General features: G+C 38.8%; 1 protein-coding gene across 8 annotated transcripts in view; it reads left to right on the plus strand.

The window, feature by feature from the left end:
- CDK19 (cyclin dependent kinase 19) overlaps positions 1-21,928 on the plus strand; it is a 202,288-nt gene that overhangs the window by 72,429 nt on the left and 107,931 nt on the right. For 6 of the 8 annotated variants that reach the window (XM_032275031.1, XM_032275038.1, XM_032275032.1 and 3 more), the window contains one exon: positions 4,934-5,009. In XM_032275031.1, coding sequence (XP_032130922.1) covers positions 4,934-5,009 — 76 coding nt within the window. Of the gene's footprint in view, positions 1-124; positions 239-3,579; positions 4,459-4,933; positions 5,010-21,928 lie in introns of those variants that run through there. The other 2 variants (XM_032275034.1, XM_032275036.1) reach the window with 2 other exon arrangements.

Genomic DNA, 21,928 nt, shown 5'->3' on the forward strand with positions numbered 1-21,928 from the left:
AGGCTTGCTTCTCTAGATTTGAGAAATTCTTCTCTGAATTACATTTAAATTCTAACACTGAGCTTGATTTTTTATATGAGAGTAAGCTTTCACTTTAAGATAATGATTTCTATTCTTTGTACAGGTATGTACTTCTTATATTTTCTACTATCTATAGAATTGTTTGCATCAAGAATTTTCCAGGCCCAGGAGGGTGCAGTGGTGCAGGCCTGTAATCTTAGCACTTTGGGAGGCCGAGGTGGGCGAATCACTTGAGTTCAGGAGTTCGAGACCAGCCTGGCCAATATGGCGAAACCCCGCCTTTACAAAAAATTACCTGGGTGTGTGATGTGTGCCTTTAGTCCCAGCTACTTGGGAGAGTGAAGTGGGAGGATCACCCGAGGCCATGAAGTCGACAGTGCAGTGAGCCTAGATCATGCCACTGTACTTCAGCCTGGGGGACAGAGCTGTTTTAAAAAAGAGAAAAGGAACATAGTGTCTCAGATGGAAGACCTAATAGAAGCAGTCTCTGTCAGATTTATTTTTTCTATTTTGTTACATAATGTTCACATCGAACGATTGTTTTTCATTGTGACTGCTGAGAGTGAAGTTTTAATTTTTTTTTTTTTTTTTTTTTTTTTTGAGACAGAGTCTTGCTCTGTAGCCTAGCCTGGAGTGTAGTAGCGCATTCTTGGCTCACTGCAACCTCCACCTTCTGGTTTCAAGTGATTCTCCTGCCTCAGCTTCCTGAGTAGCTGCGATTATGGGCACCCACCACAACACCCAGCTGATTTTTAAATTTTTAGTAGAGATGGGTTTCACCATGTTGGCCAGGCTGGTCTCGAACTCCTACCTCGTGATCCACCCGCCTCGGCCTCCCAAAGTGCTGGGATTACAGGCGTGAACCACCACGCTCAGCCAAGAGAGTGAAGTTTTTATGGTGTTGCTACACATTATAGACATATAGAAGAAACATCTTGGCCGGACGCGGTGGCTCAAGCCTGTAATCCCAGCACTTTGGGAGGCCGAGGCGGGTGGATCACGAGGTCAAGAGATCGAGACCATTGTGGTCAACATGGTGAAACCCTGTCACTACTAAAAATACAAAAAATTAGCTGGGCATGGTGGTGCGTGCCTGTAATCCCAGCTACTCAGGAGGCTGAGGCAGGAGAATTGCCTGAACCCAGGAGGCGGAGGTTGCGGTGAGCTGAGATCGCGCCATTGCACTCCAGCCTGGGTAACGTGAGTGAAACTCCGTCTCAAAAAAAAAAAAAAAAAAAGAAACATCTTGTTATTTAAAAATTCTATGTAGCATTTATCCATATTTATACTACAAATACATGTATTTTTAATTCTTCTGGGTGCATTTAGTAAACTTAATAATTTCAATATGCAGTTGCTCTAATCATACTATCTGATATACATGAAAATGTAGAAAACAGTTTCTCTGAAGGCTTTGAAATTGCTTTGTCTATCTTTGTGTATTTAGAAATAAAAGTAATTTGGAAATGAAATAGTTTTAAGGAGGAACTATGCTGCCTCTAAAAGCCAGGTTATCATACCAGGGTTAGCTAGGCAGGTTCACCTGCTTTTCAGCCTTGTCATGGCTCACGCTTGTAATCCCAGCACTTTGGGAGGCCGAGGTGGGTGGATCATGAGGTCAAGAGATCGAGACCATCCTGGCCAACATGGTGAAACCCCGTCTCTACTTAAAAATACAAAAATTAATTGGGCATGGTGGTATGTGCCTGTAGTCCCAGCTACTCGGGAGGCTGAGGCAGGAGAATTGCTTGAACCCAGGAGGTGGAGATTGCAGTGAGCCGAGATTGCGCCATTGCACTCCAGCCTGGTGCCTGGCGACAGAGCTAGACTCTGTCTCGAAAAAAAAAAAGTTCTTTTATGATATTTAATATGACATGTGCCTGAAACATCTAAGCAGTGAGGTGTGAATTCCTCTACTTGGGGGTACTCCTGGAGAGTGGCACTCACATGGGATGACAGCAATAAAGCCTCCCTGTCTCATGTGCCTAATCACTGAAGTATTTCTGGACATTGTGTTAAAGGACGCATATTTAGTCTTCAGACTAAAGTATTGGCATATGCCCAAAGATTGGCATTCATATAATACAGTGCCAAGGAGTCCCATATGCCCTCTGGGACCTTGCAACTTCTTCATATGGTGAACTGTAGAGATGCTGCATCATCACTTACCATCTGACAGTTAGTTTGCAATGAGAAATAGTAATGATATGTGTACTTTCTTTCATTCTCAATTTAAATGTTGCAAATCTCAAAATTGTAGATTTTTGAGTATTTTATTAATTTAACAGATGGAAGTTATATTTAAACTTATTAAGTGAAGTAATTACTGGGTTTGCTCCTTGTTCCTGTCCACGTAATTTAGAGTAAAAGGCCTATGCTCGGTCTCTTCTTTTCAAGCTTTCAAATTCCTTTGACAGCCTGTATGTGAAATTCAAAAGCCATTAATTTGATGTGTTAATTTTGCACTTTTTGACTTACTGCAAAGATCTTATAGTTTCCATAGCAACTATAACCTATCCAGATTGTGTAATATTCTTTACGGTATTAAAAATAAAACTATGCAATTACATGAGCTTCTGGACTACTTTGTCTAGGGGAACTGAGGGTTGAAACATTTCTGTTGAAAAAATTATGGTTTCATGTGAAAAAATTTTCAGAAAGCTTTTTTTCTACTCTTAGCAAAGATCTCATTTATTTTTTATTTTATTTATTTACAGAAAGCTTTTATAATTTTGTTTCAAGAATACATCAAACTTAAATATTTAGCAATAGCTATGTGGTAGACAATTTAATTATTAAATGTGTAAAATTTACATTGTAAGCAATGTGTTCAGCTTCTCAGGCACATGTGCTCTCACTCATGTACCCACAAATACATTTAAGGCACAGAAGGGACACTTGGCTTTTATTAAATTCAGTCACCTGCGCTTGTGCTTCTTAGTGGCTTCTGAGTGGTCTGAAAAAGTCTAGTTTTATGTTTGGGGAAAAAAACAGTATGGAGAAAAAGGGAAAAAGAAAAAGATCATTTAAGCTTTCCTTATTTTTTGACTTTGCTCTTTAAAACATGCCTGAGCTATCACTTTGAAAATACTAAAGATTGTTTTAGAAGGTATTTTCGGAGTATCAAATTATTTTGGCTTTTTTCCTTTTTACCGCTAATTCTAATTTAAAAGTCAATATAATATTAGCACCAGCCGGGCGCGGTGGCTCACGCCTGTAATCCCAGCACTTTGGGAGGCCGAGGCGGGTGGATCACGAGGTCAAGAGATCGAGACCATCCTGGTCAACATGGTGGAACCCCGTCTCTACTAAAAATACAAAAATTAGCTGGGCATAGTGGTGCGTGCCTGTAATCCCAGCTACTCAGGAGGCTGAGGCAGGAGTATTGCCTGGACCCAGGAGGCGGAGGTTGCGGTGAGCCGAGATCGCGCCATTGCACTCCAGCCTGGGTAACAAGAGTGAAACTCCGTCCCAAAAAAAAAAAAAAAAATTAGCACCAAAGTTAGTTGACATAACTTCCTATATCTTAACATAACTATTTTCAATTTTTTTGTATTACCTTCAACATGTTTGTAGATGTATGTAGATTTTTATATAATTTGTGTATTTTCTCAGAAGCGTGTGGTAAACATTTTCCATGTTTCTAATGACCTTCTAGCTATCATTTTAAAAATTACATCAGAGTCCATCTTATTGACATATCTAGTAGTTTTCTGTTTGTCAAAATACTATTTAATTATTTCCTGAATGCTGTATGTTGGAACAAAAATGGATATAATTTTCAAACTGATTGTGAGGGAAAGTAACCATATCTCAATTATTTGCTGGTAGATGATTGTGAAAATCTTCAAAAGGGATGTAAAATAGTATTTTAAAATGCACATTTTGAATAACCTCCTAAACTGCTCTATCTGCAAGTAAACACAGAATGAAGAAAATTAGGAATAGCTAAGTAGATAGATGTGGCACTACTTTGGCGCTATATTTGACAAAAACATCATGACATGGTGCTACCTTACTGAGGCTCTAATACAATCAAAAGACAAAACTTTGAAGGCATGGATTTAACTCCTGTTATAAGAACAACTCACAATTTGAACTATAGTTATGTTCAGCTGGGACCTTTGCATGGCTGGTTCTGGTGTCAGCACCCTTGAGGACACTTACTGTATTGCACTAGCCACTCATCTCATATTATTAATATTTTAACAGAATGTTTCACTGTTTTTCGAACTGCTGTATTCTCTTGGTTAAGCAATTTAGTAACTATTGGGATTTCCCAGAATTCCGAATACTATGTCCATTGTTTAAAACATCCAGTTTAAGTATTGGGTTCTTCCTAGAGTTCCTGGGAATCAGATGTTGGTGGCCAGAGCTTTGAAGTCTTTAAAAGGCTTTTGATTGAGGTCCTCGGGCTTTTGAATGTCTTCATCCTAGGTGAGAACCAGTGTGTTTCAGTGGGTTCTCATTCCTATAAATGCTTATACTATGAAATTACTTTAAATGAATCTGGGAGTTTATGTCTGTTAGTTTTTTATAGTGAATGTCTATAACAGAATGCTTTTGTAGATTCCAGATAATTAAGATAGGAGTGGAATTATCTTGCAATATGTTTGAGTTTATATTTATGCTTGTTTACTCTTTGAAACTAGTGTTGTGTTTAGTATCCTGTTCTGTTTCAATTTTGAATTTTGTGTTTTGGCTCTGTCTGATGTTTTCACTGTGACATGAATTTCTTTTGGTGTTTCATATTTCTGTAGTTGAAATATTATCAAAAATAATAAGCAATGCATGGCATAGTGAGAGTGTTTACATATCACTGGGAAATTAAGTTTATTTCCATTGTTTTTTAGGTATAATTTTGAGTCTGAAAGTGATATATGGAAAAATAATTTTTTTTGTTTATTTGCAGAAAAGATGAAAAGGAGTATGCATTGAAGCAAATTGAAGGCACAGGAATATCCATGTCAGCTTGTAGAGAGATTGCAGTAAGTGGATACAAATACAGTTATTTATTTTATTATTGATATTGAATGAGGATTTATTTTAATATGAAAGTTTCATTAATATATACAGTGGATGGTTATTTTATAGATGTTAGTTTAACAATAGTTTATATAGAATGAGAAAATCTGCATAAACTTTTTATTTTATTTTTAAATTTTGAGACAGGGTCTCATTTCGTTGCCCAGGCTGGAGTACCCAGGCTGGATCACAGTTCAATGCAGCCTGGACCTCACAGGCTCAAGTGATCCTCCTGCCTTAGAGTCCCAGTAGCTGGGATTACAGGCGTGTGTCATCATACCCAGCTAATTTATACATTTTTTTTGTAGAGAAGAGGTCTCCTTATGTTGCACAGGTTGGTCTCAAACTTCTGGGCTCATATGATCCTCTCTCCTTAACCTCCCAAAGTGCTAGAATTACAGGCATTAGCCACCACACCTATACCATAATCTTTTTAGTTACTTGAAAGTCATCTTTGGTATCTCAGAAATACTGATTAAAATGATTTAATTAATTACAATCATGATGGAATATTATTTAAATTAATAATTTAATGTCTGTTTTTCTGTAGCTTTAGGATTGATAAAGGTCTTTATAGAGAAAGGGGCCATACTATTAAATTTTATTCATTTTAAATACTATTTCCGAAATATGTATTATTATTATAGTGAGATTTTACTAGTCACCAGAAAATAAGACCATCATAATAATAGGATAATCCCTTAAAAAAATGGTTCCCTATTTTGGTCTTTATGTGTCATACCGGTACATTTAAGAAATGATTGTCCACAAGAATACCAAACATTTATAGAGTGTTTGCTAGGTACCAGGCTTACTAAATGCTTTCAAGTATTCATTTAATTTTTACAACAGTCTGTGAAATAAAATTTTAATATCCCCATTTTACAGATCAAAAAACAGAGGCAAAACTGTAATTATAGCTCAGAAGGCTTACTATTATATTACCTTATTTTAGTTCTTCAATAAAGCTTGCTAATTAGGGCTTTACCATAATATCACATCTATTAGAGATGTTTGTTTCTAAACTGTTAGATATTTATTTAAATAATTGCTATTTAATAATTGTTAAATAATTATATTATCCATATCCATTAGGGATTTCTGTCTCTAATTTAATTTTACATATATTGCCCACAATTCCATGTTTCTGCTTTACTTACATGGAAACACTCCTTCATCACCCTTAGTCCTAAGAAGTATGGTGCAAAGAACACCTGGGGTGGGAAATCTCTAGACCTGGATGTCTGTCTTACCTTAGTAGCTAAGTAGTGATGAGTCCCAGTTTCCTTATCTGTTAAATAAGGGAACTATTAGGTCTCTTCTAATCATACCTTCTTTGATTCTAGAATGGGAGCCTCTCCCTGGACTGTGCATACTTTGAGGGGCAGACCTTGTCTTTTTATCTCTAGTTCCTACCATAGTGTCTGACACAGCAACTGTGCCATAAACATTTCTTGAATAAATAAATGAATGAACCAGAATAAAAAAATTCTACCAGTGATCCATGTTTCTAAGTTTGTGTTCCTTTATTTAAAAAGTTTTTTTAGAGACAGGGTCTTGCTCTGTCACCCAGGCTGGAGTGCAGTGGGTTAATCATAGCTCACTACAACCTTGAACTGGCCTCAAGCAGTCCTCCTGCGTTGGCCTCCCAAAGTCCTGGGATTGCAGGTGTGAGCTACCATGCTTGGCCCTAGGTTTGCTTTAGAATGCAAATTATTTGAAAAAATTCTAATTTGGTCATTTTCCATTGATTATAAAGTGGTATTTGTGGCTGGGTGTGGTAGCCCACACCTGTAATTCCAGCACTTTGGGAGGCTGAGGTGGGTGGATCACCTGAGGTCAGGAGTTGGAGATCAGCCTGACCAATATGGCGAAACTCTGTCTCTACTGAAAATACAAAAATTAGCTGGGTGTGGTAGCATTCGCCTGTAGTCCCAGTTACTCGGGAGGCTGAGACAGGAGAATTGCTTGAACCACGGAGGTGGAGGTTGCAGTGAGCCAAGATTGTGCCACTGCACTCCAGCCTGGGTGACAGAGGGAGACTCTTTCTCAAAAAAAAAAGGGAGGGGTGGGTATTTGTAATGTTTTACCAGATAAACATTTGATAAGTGATTTTTCATATTTTAAAATCCTTACATGTTATTGTGTCAACCAATAAGAATATTATTGGTATGCTATTTTTCTATATCAGAGTACCATAATTTAGAATAGCATTTCAACCTTACCTTCCATGAATTATTAAATAGCTGAAATGTTAGGTATTGATTAATAGGAAATGATAACCCAATTGTAAATGTCCTTTTTGAAACAGAGACTTCTGTGTGCCAAGGAGTCCATGTGTGTGTGTATTATAAATTTGGAATGTGATGGAGAACCTTAACTCTTGAAATCTGTTACAACCTTCATTTTTTTTTTTTTTTTTTCTTTTGGAGACAGAATCTTGCTCTGTCGCCCAGGCTGGAGTGCAGTGTCACAATCGCAGCTTACTGCAACTTCCACCTTCTGGGTTCAAACAATTCTCCTGCCTCAGCCTCCTGAGTAACTGGGATTACAGGCGTGCACCACCACGTCTGGCTAATTTTTGTAATTTTAGTAGAGATGGGCTTTCACCAGATTGGCCAGGCTGGTCTTGAACTCCTGACCTCCAGTGATCCACCCACCTCAGCCTCCCAAAGTGCTGCTATAACAGGCATGAGTCACCGCTCCCACCTATAGCCTTCATATTCTTATTGAGAGTTTGCCTAATAGAACTTTAGAAAGTATGCAGTTTCTAGATTGAATTAACCTCAACATGATAGGGATTTTCACACAAGTTTAGCGTGGATGGTGCTGCACAGTGGCTGTGCACATACATCTTATATATTAAGCCCACTAACACAATTTTATAATTAGTGTTTTATGCATTTATCCTTTACATCATATTGAAGAAAAGAGAGACAAAGATACATTTGTGCTTTCTTTTCTCTTTACCTATGTCATTATTTTTACTGGTGTTCTTAATTTTTTGTGTGGATTTGAGCTACTGTGTAGAGAGCTCTTTCATTTTAGCTGAAAGTCTCCTGTTAGTATTTTTTGTAGATCAGGTATGCTAGCAATGAATTCTTCCAGTTTTTGTATCTGGGAATGTCTTAATTCCTTTTCTGTCTTTACCCAGGTCTCCTTGATTTTTGCAGTATTAGTTTTGTTGGATGTAGAATTCTTGGTTGATAGTCTTTTTCTTTCACACTTTGACTGTGTCATCTCTGCATTCTGACCTTCATGGTTTCTGATGAGAAATCAATTGTTAATTTTGAGAATCCCTTGTCTATGAAGAGGTCCCCCTGACCCCCTTGCTGATTTCAAGATTCTGTTTTTGTCTTTGGCTTTGACAGTTTGACTATGATGTGTCTTGGTGTGGATCTCTGAGTTATCTTACTTGGAATTTGTTGAGCTCCTTGGATGGGTAGATTAATGTTTTTCATCAAATTTGGGAAGTTTTCAGTCATTTAAAAAAAATTATTTTAATTTTCTTTGTTTGAAACAGTATCTCACTCTGTTGCCCAGGCTGCAGTACAGTGGCATAATCATGCTTACTGCAGCCTTGACCTGCTGAGCTTAAGCAATCTTACCACCTTAGCCACCCAAGTAGCTGGGACCACAGGCATGCACCACCATGCTCAGCTAATGTTTTTTTGTTTTTTTTTTTTTAATTTTTTGTAAAGATGAGGTCTTACTATGTTGCCCAGGCTGGTCTCAAACTCCTGAGCTCAAGTAATCCTCTTTCTTCAGCCTCCAAAAGTGCTAGGATTACATGTGTGAGCCACTGCACCCCACCACAGCCAGCATTTCTTCTCATAATGTTTGTTTCCTTTCCTTTGTCTCTTCTCCTTTTGCAGCTCTCATTCTACATATGTTTATAAGCTTGATGGTATACCATCTGCTCCAAGGCTGTGTTCATTTTTCATCATTCTTTTTGTTGATCAAACTGGATACTCTTAATTGTCTGTCTTTAAGTTTGCTGATTCTTTCTTCTGCTGTTGAGCCACTCTGGTGAAATTTTCATTTTAGTTACTATTTGTTTAGTTTGCCTGGTGATGGGGTGGAAGGACAGAGTATGTAAGGGAATTGAGAGCCAGAGAGGTGAAGAGGGATTGATAGATTGGAGAGACTGGAGACAACACCATAAAGAGTAGATAGAGCTTGTTCTCCGTCGTCTTCCTTCTATAGACTATTGCCTAACACCTGGTATTTTCTAGTTCACATAGGCACACATAGCTGAGAGGATTTTAGGCGGAAATAATTAGGAGTGAACATTTCACTCATTACATTAAAACGTGGGACTATGACTGCAGAATAACTGTTGAGGTTATAATTGGATGCTGGAAAAATAAGCTAAAAGAGCTTGTAATCATGGAACAAACTTGGAAGAAGTACAAGTGTACAGAAAGTAAAAAAGTATAAGAATGAAATGTGTTATATTACATCAAGTCTCACTAAAAGAGTATCACATCACATTTTAATTTCATTTGAACCTTATTGACCAAAAGCTAATTATAACCTCATACCTTTGTACAGTGCTTTACACTTTATATTTTGCCACAACAGGGAGTAATTCTGGGTGATTAAAATACCAGGAACATGTGAACATCAGCAATTTTTGCCTGGGATTATAGGGAAGTTTTAATATAAAGTCTATTACATTTGTGGCCTCTGTAATCTTAAGGTTGGTAAGTTGAAAATGTGGTAAATACCATTAATTCAAATTCCATTAATTTGTTTTATGATTATGAGATTAAAATATATTTGTCATAAAATTAGCAGACAATATAGAAAAAGGCTGGTAAGCTGGGCATGGTGGCTCATGCCTGTAATCCCAGCACTTTGGGAGGCTGAGGCAGGTGGATCACCTGAGGTTGGGAGTTTGAGACCAGCCTGACCAATATGGAGAAACCCCATCTTTACTAAAAATACAAAATTAGCCAGGCATGGTGGCACATGCCTATAATCCCAGCTACTTGGGAGGCTGAGGCAGGAGAATTGCTTGAACCTGGGAGGTGGAAGTTGTGGTGAGCCACGATCACACCATTGCACTCCAGCCTGGGCAACTAGACAGAAACTCTGTCTCAAAAAAAAAAAAGAAAAAAAAAAAAAAAGGCTGGTAAAAGCATCTGTTATGCCAACACTCAGAAGTAGTCATTATTACTGTTTTTTGTATATTCTTCTAGACTTTTTTTCTTTGCAAAAATACAGAGAATTTCCCCCCCACAAGACCAGAGAGTCCATTAATTTTTCATGAAATATAATTTAATCTAGAATAATACAAATATAAATTTCAAATTTATTAATCATTCTAGGTTTTGTAGGATATAAAGATTATATTACCCTCTAGTCTAGCTGTGGTGTCTCCCACCTGTAATCCCAGCACTTTGAAAGGCTGAGGTGGGATGATCACTTCAGGCTAAGAGTTTGAGACCAGCCTAGATAACATTGTGAGACCCTGTCTCTATAATAAATAATAATAATAATAATAATAATAATTCGTGGGGCATAGTGGCACTCACCTATAGTCCTAGCTACTTGGGAGGCTGAGGTGGGAGGATTGCTTGAGCCCAGGCATTAGAGGGTACAGTGAGTTACGACTGCACCACTGCACTTCAGCCTGGGTGACAGAGCGAGAGTCTCAAAAAAATACATATATAATGCAATAAAAATATTACTCCTGAGTACTCCTAACAACATTGAGATGTTTCCAAATGAAGTGAAGAGCAGCTGAAAGGAAAATTAAGGGGGAGGTAGGGTGAAGGGCATAGGTTGAGATGTCTTAGTCTGTTTGGGCTGCCATAACAGAATACCACAGACACCTATTTCTAACAATTCTGGAGGTTGGGAAGTCCAAGATCAAGGCCCATTCAGTGTCTGGGGCTCTTCCTGATTCACAGATAGACAGCCATCTTCTCCCTATGTTCCACATGGTGGAAAGGCAACCGTCTCTCTCGGCTTTTTTTTATAGGGGAACTAATTCAATTCATGAGGACTCTATCCTCATGACCCAGTCACCTCCCAGAGGCCTCACGTCCTAATGTCATCACTTTGGTTGGGGGTTGGGATTTCAACATATGAATTCGGGAGGGCAAGGGGCATAAACATTCAGTTTATTGAGGAGGGAAGAGAAATAGGGAAATACCGACTTCCTGTAGACTGCCGCCTCCCTCAGCTCTGGCTTGGGTTGCTGATTAGCCCCACTCCCTCATTCACCGCTGCTCAATTATTTCTCAGTGTATATATCCATCAGCATCCTAGCACTGATGCTTCTATGGTGAGAGGCAGGATCAGCTGAAAGGGAGTGTTATCTGCATTTCTTCCACATAGTGCCCAGCAGGCAGGGTGGAGTGGAGCGGCAGGTAGACAACTTGCTACTCTTTCTTTTCTTCTCTTACCACCATAGTGATATAGCAGGCTGCTTTGTAAACTTTGGTGGAATGCTTGGAACTTTCCTCTTGGCATAAAGGAATAAACCTTTGCTTTTTCAAATTTATGAAGTGGAATTGATAGAATGTATGTTTGCTGAGGATTCCTCTGAGAAAAACTCTAAAATGTCAATTAGCCAAGGCTCTAATTCTCATTAATTTAATTTCACCAACCTTAAAATTATTTTGTTAATTTTTTTTTTTTTTTTTTTTTTGAGAGAGTTTTACAGGCGCCAGGCTGGAGTGCAGTGGCTTGATCTCGGCTCACTGCAACCTCTGCCTCCCCGGTTCAAACAGTTCTCTTGCCTCAGCCTCCTGAGTAGCTGGGACTACAGGGGCACGCCACCACGCCCAGCTAATTTTTGTATTATTTTTTTTTGGTCTTTCTGTTTTTGTCCTTTTTGTGGAGAACGGGGTCTCGCCATATTGCCCAGGCAGTCTCGAACTCCTGGGCTGAAGCTATCCTCCTGCCTCTGCCTCCCTAAGAGCTGGGATTATAGGCGTGAGCCACAGCACCTGGCCAAATTTTTGTATTTTTAGTAGAGATAGGGTTTCACCATGTTGGCCGGGATGGTCTCGATATCTTGACTTTGTGATCCACCCACGTCGCCCTTCCAAAGTGCTGGTATTACAGGTGTGAGCCACCACGCCCAGCCTATTAAATTTTATGTATTGCAATTTGAGAAATACCTATTTAGTTTTATTAAAATTATTTAATTACATCATCTCAGTTGTTTTTATGTTTTATTTATTTATGAGATAGTCTCGCTCTGTCGCCCATGTTGGAGTGCAGTGGCCTGATCTTGGCTCACTGAAACTTTTGTCTGCGAGGTTCAAGAGACTCTCCTGCCGCAGCCTCCTGAGTAGCTGGGATTACAGGCATGTGCCATCATGCCTGGCTGCTTTTTTTTTTTTTGTACTTTTAGTAGAGACGGGGTTTCACCATGTTCGCCAGGCTGGTCTCAAACTCCTGACCTCACGTGGTCTGGCCACCTTGGCCTTCCAAAGTGCTGTGATTATAGATGTGAGCTACCACTCAGCTTGTTTTTATGTTTTACACTGAGTGTAAGTTTCTTTTTCTTTAAAATATGCATCCAAGCCAGGCATGGCGGCTCACGCCTGTAATCCCAGCACTTTCGGAGGCTGAGGCGGTGGGCAGATCACCTGGGGTTGGGAGTTCAAGACTATCCTGACCAACATGGAGAAACCCCATCTCTACTAAAAATATAAAAAATTAGTTGGGTGTGGTGGCACATGCCTACAATCCCAGCTACTTGTGAGGCTGAGGCAGGAGAATCGCTTAAACCCGGGAGGCGGAGGTTGTGGTGAGCTGAGTTCTCACCATTGCATTCCAGACTGGACAACAAGAGCAAAACTCCGTCTCAAAAAAAAAAAAATATGCTCCCAACTTTATGAAGGTATAGATTAGTGGAAATTGATGTGTGAATCAAGTATTTTACCTTTTCTGTGAAAGGAACAAAATCTTTAGTATTGAGATTTTTTTAAAAAAACACTCAGTAGGAAAAGAAGTTGTTTTTTTTTTTTTTTTTTTTTTGCAGACTTTTAATGTGATGTTCTGTAACAATTATTTTCTTTGAAAGTTTGGCATGATTTTTAAGAGAATAGAACTAAATAAATTATATGTGAAATTGCCCTTGAGCAAGATCTGTTCTTTGATGTAATCCTTATGTTTTCCTTACAAACAAACAAAAATTTTACTTTTCAAGTTGAAGACTCAGCATGGATATTTCCTTATGAAAAATGTGAGTTTTTTCCTTGCAATATATGATGATAGTTAATATTTTTCTCAAATATATATTTAGCTTCCTTGGGAAAATAATGACTTTCTGCCAACTCCTATAGTTAAAAATGAAATCTTGTAAGAGTTTTGGATTGAAGTTTGCTATTATCGTGGGAGGATTCTGGGAAACTAATTCAAGGTCAATGCATAGGGAGGAACTACACTGAGCATTTTAAATTTCCTTTTAAGACCTGAAGAGGTGCAAGGAACCAGCCAGCAAATAGAACCTCCAGTCCTATGGTATATTTGTCTGTTGTCTGCTCTACTATGTCTGTTAAGCCATGAGTCTACTGAAATGTGTGTGTGTGTGTGTGTGTACACCTATTGGGCTGTATTTCAAGCTACTGTATGTTTCCTGTGAGAAGACTAAGTGACAGATCTTCGTATTGTCAGAAGATGATTTAAACACCCATTGTTGCCAGTAGTAGAAAAGAGGTGGGCCATACACGTTTATGGGGTCTTGTTCCTTCTCACTTTCATGTTACTCACTTTTGTGAGAAGGAACACTTTGAAAGAAGATACGAGCTTTTCTCATCAGTTTCTGATGTGTGTGTGTATTTGTGTGTGTGTTATGTAAGGGAGGATGGGATGGTGTGGTAACACAAGTCATAAATGTAGCTGAAAACTTTTCCATTTCTGCCACTCTAGGGGATAGTAGACTAGTTAGCTGTTAGCACAACATTTAGGCTCTTGTGGTAGCTGCAGCTGTCTTCCTTCCATGAAGAATTGTTGGGTTATGATGGAAAAGTTGGCTTTCTGCTGTGTCAGTCTCTCTCCCTACTAAGGAGACAGATCTTAGATCTTAGGGATATCTAAGATCTTTTTATTTTTAGTTCTTTTATATTTTTAGCTTTCCTAAAAATATAAAAATGATCAATTTAATATTCCTGCTCTAAGCAGTTAGGTTTAATTGGCTATTAATTCCCTATTTTTAGTTTTTATTTTTCTCTTGAATAATATTAAAGCAAAATTGTGCTAGTGATATAAATGCAGAGTGAAAGACTGAAAATAATATTGATACTGGTATGTGAGGGGCTTGGCTCAGAGCCTGAATATAAATGTACAGTAAATGGTGCTGGTTCTTGTTGTTGGTATTATTATTGGTAATAACTTTTTTCTATTTAAACTCTAAGCAAAGAAAATATCTCAACTTGTTTTCACTGTGGTCAAAAATAAATTATTCTTAAGATCATAAATTTCATTTTAGAATGTGTTCTTATAGAAGATACCAAACAAAAAAATTTAACGTAAACTTAGTAATCCTAGATTAAAAATAGGAGATTGAAGTGGTAAAAGAAAAAAAAAATTTTAATATGGCTTGGCTTCAGATTGTAAGGTGGGAAAGAACTTGAACTTTGGATTCAGATAGACTTGGAGTTGTACCTGGATTCCACATTATTCCTGGACATCTTTGGCAAGTTACTATTAGTACCTGGACCTATTTGCTAGGTAGCAATAGAGATGAAGATTTTAAAGGGGAGTCAGGTATGTTTTGATTTGGTGGTAAGGCTGGCACTGCTGAGGGAGCAAGCCGTGCAGCAGTTCACAGGTTCCTCAGATTCTCACAGTCTCTTTCCTTGCTAAAGTTCCGGGTCATCTCAGCTCCACCCTATAACCACAATATCAACTTAATCTCATGAAATGTTTTAGCAAAGCATTTCTTTCCAAAAATGTTTAAAAATCTTCTGAGTTACTAAGAGGAAGTGGTTGCCTGTGATGGCAGAGTCTTCCTCTTGCATATATTTTAGTGATATATACTATATATAAACTCTTGGATTACAATATGGATGAGTTCTACTTTTATTCTAGTTTGTTCTTCAGGCTACTTTTTCTGCTTAATTTAGTTTTGGAATTAAATGTCTTTCTCAGTCTGTGCAATCTGTTTTTTAGTTTCTTGATTTAAAGAATTATTAATCCCGTAATCAACTATCAATAGAATTTAATTTCTGTGAATCTTAGTTTCTTCATGTCTCAAATGGGGGATTTTTGACATAGTTTCACTGTGACTTCATGAAGTTTAGCTCAGAGTTTGTATCTAATATATTCACTATTGAATCCTTAGAATCTGTACAGTGCTTGGAACAAAGTGGGCTTTTTTTTTGTTTTTTGAGATGGAGTTTTGCTCTTGTTGCCCAGGGTGGAGGGCAATGGCGCAATCTAGGCTCACTGCAAGCAATTCTCCTGCCTCATTCTCCTGAGTAATGGGGATTGCAGGCATGCACTACCATGCCTGGCTAATTTTGTATTTTTAGTAGAGATGGGGTTTCTCCGTGTTAGTCAGTCTGGTCTCAAACTCCTGACCTCAGGTGATCCATCCACCTCAGCCTCCCAGAGTGCTGGGACTACAGGTGTGAGTTGCCGTGCTTGGCCTCAAAGTGGGCTCTTTTTTTTTTTTTTTTTTCCCCGGTGAGATGGAGTCTCACTCTGTTGCCTGGGCTGGAGTGCGGTGGCGCAGTCCCAGCAACCTCTGCCTCCCAGGTTCGAGCGATTCTTCTGCCTCAGCCCACCCGAGTAGCTGGGACTACGGGTGTCTGCCACCATGTCTGGCTAATTTTTTTGTATTTTTAGTAGAGACGGGGTTTCACTATGTTAGCCAGGCTGGTCTTGAAGTCTTGACCTTGAGATCCACTCGCCTTGGCCTCCCAAAGTGTTGAGATTACAGGCATGAGCCACTGCACCTGGCCAAAGTAGGCTCTTAATAAATTGCTAAATAAATGCAAGAGTTTATTTGAAGTTGTTATTTTAACAATATTAGTAGCATTATAAGACTGTTATATTCTGATAAAGTTTTTTTTTGTAGAAGATTTTAAACTTTCTGTTCAGGCATATTCTTATTTGAAATATAAAATTAAATTTTGTCTGCTGGGTGTGGTGACTCATGCCTGTAAACCCAGCAGTTTGGGAGGCTGAGGCAGGAGGATCGCTTGAGCTCAGGAGTTTGAGACCAGCCTGGGCAAAATAGCAAGACCCAGTCCCATAAAAGAAAACATTAAAAAATAAATTTTGTGGACTCTTTCTTTGTATTATGTAAAATTTTTGATCCATTCTGATTTTCCGTTTCATAACCATTTATGATTTCATGAATAAGGGGTGGAAAATAATCATTTGAATATAAATTACTTGAATAGGAATTTGAGGCCATTACTATTCATGTAATTACTTGAATAGTATTTACTATTGTACAAATTACAGTGTAAATTTCCATATTTAATTTTAATGGCTAGTCATGTAGTATTGAAATAACCAGTTAGACTCTTCCATGAGAGAGACTGGTAAAGGTCCAGTGCTATTATATTTTTCTCTTCTAAATATTGAGATATAATTCACATATCATTAAATTGATCATTTTAAGGTATATAATCCATTGGTTTTTAGTGTTTTCACATGTTGTGCAACTATCACCGCTGTCTCATTTTAGAACATTTTCATCATCCCACAAAGAAACTCTGTACCCAGTAGTAGTCATTTTCCATTACCCTTCCCCTCCCCACCTCAGCCCTTGGCAACCAGTAATCTAAATCTGCTTTCTGCCTCTATGGATTTGCCGATTCAGTATTCTCTTTCAATTAGCCTGTTTCCAGCATCATCACAGCCAGTGATCCCACACTGAAGGTATGAAGATTGTTTCTCCTTGAGTCATTCTATAATCCAGTGATTTTCAGATTTTATGGCCCTGTCACCTGGGGATCTTGTTAAAATGCAGATTCTGGCCGGGCGCGGTGGCTTACACCTGTAATCCCAGCACTTTGGGAGGCCGACGCGGGTGGATCACGAGGTCAAGAGATCAAGACCATCCTGGCCAACATGGTGAAACCCCGTCTCTACTAAAAATACAAAAATAATTTAGCTGGGTGTGGTGGCGCGTGCCTGTAGTCCCAGCTACTCGGGAGGCTGAGGCAGGAGAACTGCTTGAACCCAGGAGGCAGAGGTTGCAGTGAGCCAAGGTCGCGCCACTGCACTCCAGCCTGGCACCTGGTGACGGAGTGAGACTCTGTCTCAAAAAAAAAAAAAAAAAAAAAAAGCAGATTCTCATTCAGTAGGCTTGTGGAAAAGCCTGATATTCTAAATTTCTTTTTTTTTTTTTTCTTTTTGTTGAGAGGGAGTTTCACTCTTGTCGCCCAAGCTGGAGTGCAGTGGCGTCATCTCGGCTCACTGCAGCCTCTGCCTCCCAGGTTCAAGTAATTATCCTGCCTAGCTGGGATTAACAGGTGCCTGCCACCATGCCTGCCTGGTTAATTTTTGTATTTTTAGTAGAGACAGGGTTTCACCATGTTGGCCAGGCTGGCCCTCAAACTTGTCACCTCAAGTAATAAGCCTGCCTCAGCCTCTCAAAGTGTTGGGATTACAGGCATGAGCCACTGCACCCAGCTGATATTCTAAATTTCTAGTAAGCCTTTGGTAATGCTAATACTGCTGGTCCAAAGAAGACACTTTGATTACTGAGGTTCAAAGATGCCCCAGAAGCAGAAGAAATTTAATTACAAACAACATGAATTGTTGAGTAGCGGCTGGTACTAATCTAGAGGAAATTATTCCAATCTATTGAGTTTGTTTAATAGTGTTTCTTTGTTAATTACCTTTCAAAGTGATTATTTCTCTCCTACATCCTAACCATCTACATGTTAGGGGACAGTTTATGGTCTTATTTGTATCTGTACTTAGGTTAGTGAAATCAAATAGTAAAGAAAGCTGAGTTAGAACTTGTTCCACAAGTATAACTTTGTTGTTTAAACATCTTCTGATATTCAGCTCTAATTACTTTTTGAAAGAAACTTTTCTACAGACTTTGTATTAGTAGATTACTGGTAGTCTCAAATGAATTCTTTAACCATCCAATTCTGCATGGCTTCCTTGTATTGTCTTTGGGTTGATTAGGATTGCCAGGAAATAAAATAACCACTATAGCTACTTCCTTTTTAAAGTCATTGAAGTTAAGCTTAATGTAGAAAACCTTTGTGAGATTTCATGAAAATTTATCCCTACCCTCCAATTAAAGTACAATAAATCCAATCAAGTTAGGCTCTGAATTTGGCTGTTAGGACTCCAATGAAGGCAGAAATGGGGACATAGTTACCTACAGCAAGGATTATGTTATATACCAGTACAGAGCCTTGCTTATATCAATGGAGGTATGTTTTCCTAGCTATTTAGTCTTAGGCCATCTACTGTTTTCAGTGTGGGACCCAGTTATACAACATAGAAATGAATTAATTTGGAAATATTAATTCATTTCCAAATTAAATAAAACTGAGTTGGGTGCAGTATTATGCTCCCGTAGTCCCAGCTAATTGGGAGTCTGAGGCAGGAGGATTGCTTGAGCCCAGGAGTTTGAGGCTGTAGTATGCTACATTTGTGCTTGTGAATAGACACTGCACTCCAGCCTGGGCAACATAGCAAGACCTAGTCTCAAAAAATAAAAATAAAGGCTGGGTGCTGTGGCTTACACCTGTAATCCCAGCACTTTGAGAGGCTGAGGCAGGTGGGATCACTTGAGGTCAGGAGTTTGAGCCAGTCTGGCCAACATAGTGAAACCCCGTCTCTACTTGAAAAAATACAAAAATGGCCTGGCGTGGTGGGTCATGCCTATAATTCCAGCACTTTGGGAGGCCTAGGTGGGCTGATTGCCTGAGCTCAGGAGTTCGAGACCAGCCTGGGCAATATAGTGAAACCTCGCCTCTATTAAAATACAAAAAAGCTGGACATGGAGGCGTGTGCCTGTAGTCCCAGCTTCTTGGGAGGCTGAGGGAGGAGAATCGTTTGAACCTGGGAAGTGGCGGTTGCAGTGAACTGAGATAGTGCCAGTTTACTCCAGCCTGGGCAACAGAACGAGACTCCACCTCAAAAAAAAAAATAAAATAAAATAAGCTGGGTGTGGTGGCATGTTCCTGTAGTCCTAGCCACTCAGGAGGCTGAGGCATGAGAATCATTTGAACCCAAGAGGCAGAGGTTGCAGCGAGCTGAGATTGCACCACTGTACTACACCCTGGGTTGACAGAGCAATACTCTGTCTCAAAAATAAGTAAATCAGTAAACAACAAAATAACATAAAGTAAACTCTGGTTATTTTTTGCACTGTTCTTTACCTTAGTTTAAAAATGTCTTAATATTTATCAAAGTATGAGTGCACAGTTTTTTTAGTAACCTCTTGTGCAACAGAGGGTAGACATTTTAAACAATCAACAAATACTTATTTAGTTCTACAAGCAATAGGTTTGAAGGAGTAAATTCAATTAAGGGTTTTTTTTAACAAGTATGGGTTTTGTGCCTGACAGATTTAGGTTCCTGTCCTAGCTCTGTGACTTACTAGGTCTGTGATCTTATATAAATTACTAATCCGTTTTACCTGTAAAAATAGGGAGAATAATATTAATTACCTGTGGAAAGCACTTAGCATAGTGCCTGGCATATAGGGTTCATTAAATATTAGATTCTGTTATTAATCATCCAGTAGGTATATATTGCCTATTCTATGTGCTAGGCACTGTAAGTCTTTCAGAAGAGATTGTTAATGAGTAAATATTCACATGAATATTTACACAGTATGGTAAGAGCTAAGGAAAAACAGTATCATGTCAGGATAACAAGAGAAAGATTATCTAACTTTAGGGCATCAAGGCGGATTTCCCCAAGAAAGTAACATTTGTGTAGGGATTTGAAGGATGAGTGGGAGCTAAATAAGCAGAGTAAAGGGAACATTGTGTATAAGCATGAAGCAGCATGCCACATTTGAGAGTATAAGATGCTGGTGTGCCTGGAGTGATGAGTGAGGGTAAAGTGACCTGAGAGAGGAAGACCCCCTAACAGGGCCAGGTCACATGCAGCTGTGTGGGCTGTGTTAATGATCTTGGGTGTTAGCAGGGAAATGACACAGTCAAATTAGTTTTTTTACCACTCTGATCATTCCTGCAATGGCTTTACCACTCTGACCTTTCCTCCAGATGGAGGAGAAGATGTAGGGAGAGTAGTTAGAAAACTATTGCAGGAATCAGGCTAGGGAAGATAGAAGTGGAAAAAAACTTAGAGATTTTTCCTAAGGGCAGATGGATAGAAACTGATGGATTGGATATGGGCAGCAAGAAGTGGCAAACATTTCTATTTTTCTCTGGCTTTGGCAATTAATTTGACTGCTAATAGATAGCATGTGCTCCTCCATTCTCTTTTTGAGACAGTCTTGCTCTGTCACCCATGCTGGAGTGTAATGGCACGATCTCAGCTCACTGCAACCTCTGCTTCCCAGTTTCAAGTGATTCTGCTGCCTTAGCCTCCTGAGTAGCTGGGATTCTAGGCACGTGCCACCATGCCCAGCTAATTTTTGTATTTTTAGTAGAGACACGATTTTACCATGTTGCCAAGGCTGGTCTTGAATGCTTGACCTTGTGAACCACCTGCCTCAGCCTCCCAAAGTGCTGGGATTACAGGCGTGAGCCACTGTGGCTGGCCTTTCTCATTTTATTTTTTTTATTTTTAATTTTTTTTGAGACAGGGTCTATACCTGGGACTATAGGAATGTGTCGCTATGCTTGGCTAATTTTTTTTTTTTTTAATTTTTAGTAGAGACAAGTATGTTGCCCAGGCTGGTCTCGAACTCCCAGGCTCAAGTGCTCTGCTCACCTCAGCCTTCCAAAGTGCTGGGATTATAGGTATGAGCCCCTGCACCTGACCCAGTCGCTCTTATTGAGAGAGGAATTCTAGAAGAGAACTAAGATGGAGAGGGCAGACAGGTTTTTTTTTTTTAAAAAGACATCTTTTTAAAAAGAGTTTGAGATTCCATCGGAACATTTAAGAGAAGGAGGAGGCAATTATCATCTCAACAATGAAGAGGATTATACAAGAGCAACATATGACATGGTTCTTTCCATCATGAAGCTTACATGCTGGTCCAGAAGATAAGATACATTTTTTAGTATAATGAATACTACAAGACTGTGATTGAAAGCATTCTGAAAGAGTAGTACAGTAAGTGGAGTGAGGCCACTTTGGTCATGGTAATCTCAAAGTTTCAGAGATAAGGAAATATTTAAGATGGACTTTAAAGGATAAGCAGTGTGGGAGGGAGGGAGAAGCATTCCAACAGTAAATGGAAAAACAGGTAGTTAGTCAAAGGGGTGTGGTGAGGGTCTGGGTGGTCAGTTACTAGTTACAGAGCAGTTTAGTATTTATCACAGGTCAACCAAGAATCTTTTGTATGTAATAATTTGACTTCTATAATGTGTTTTCATATATCTCATGAGAAATGGTCTTATATGACTTAATTCTGTCTTATGTCTGTGCCTTTTCTACTTATTGAAAAGTTCATATTATTGAAACCCAGTATTCTATTGTTGACCTATAATAGAACTATAAATATTATTCTCTGACAGAATGCTATGAAGATGTGCCACTGAATGATAGTTGTTCTTTCCAGCGTGATTATCTTAGGGGAAAAATGGCATGTGATTTAATTTATATGAGAGTACCTAGTAGACTTTACGGGATTATGAAAATGCAAAGTTTCCCCCCCCCAAAAAAAATGAAAATGCAAAGTGTTATTAATCCTTTCATATATTCCATGTTACTCTTCAGAACCTAGAAGTAAATATTTTTTGCTCTGTAGCAAAGTGACTGCAATCAGTGGACGTTTTCCTAGCAACTGTGT

The sequence above is a fragment of the Sapajus apella genome, unplaced genomic scaffold (assembly GCF_009761245.1).
Source record: "Sapajus apella isolate SASKATOON/1434 unplaced genomic scaffold, GSC_monkey_1.0 scaffold6, whole genome shotgun sequence".
NCBI classification, from domain to species: Eukaryota; Metazoa; Chordata; class Mammalia; order Primates; family Cebidae; genus Sapajus; species Sapajus apella.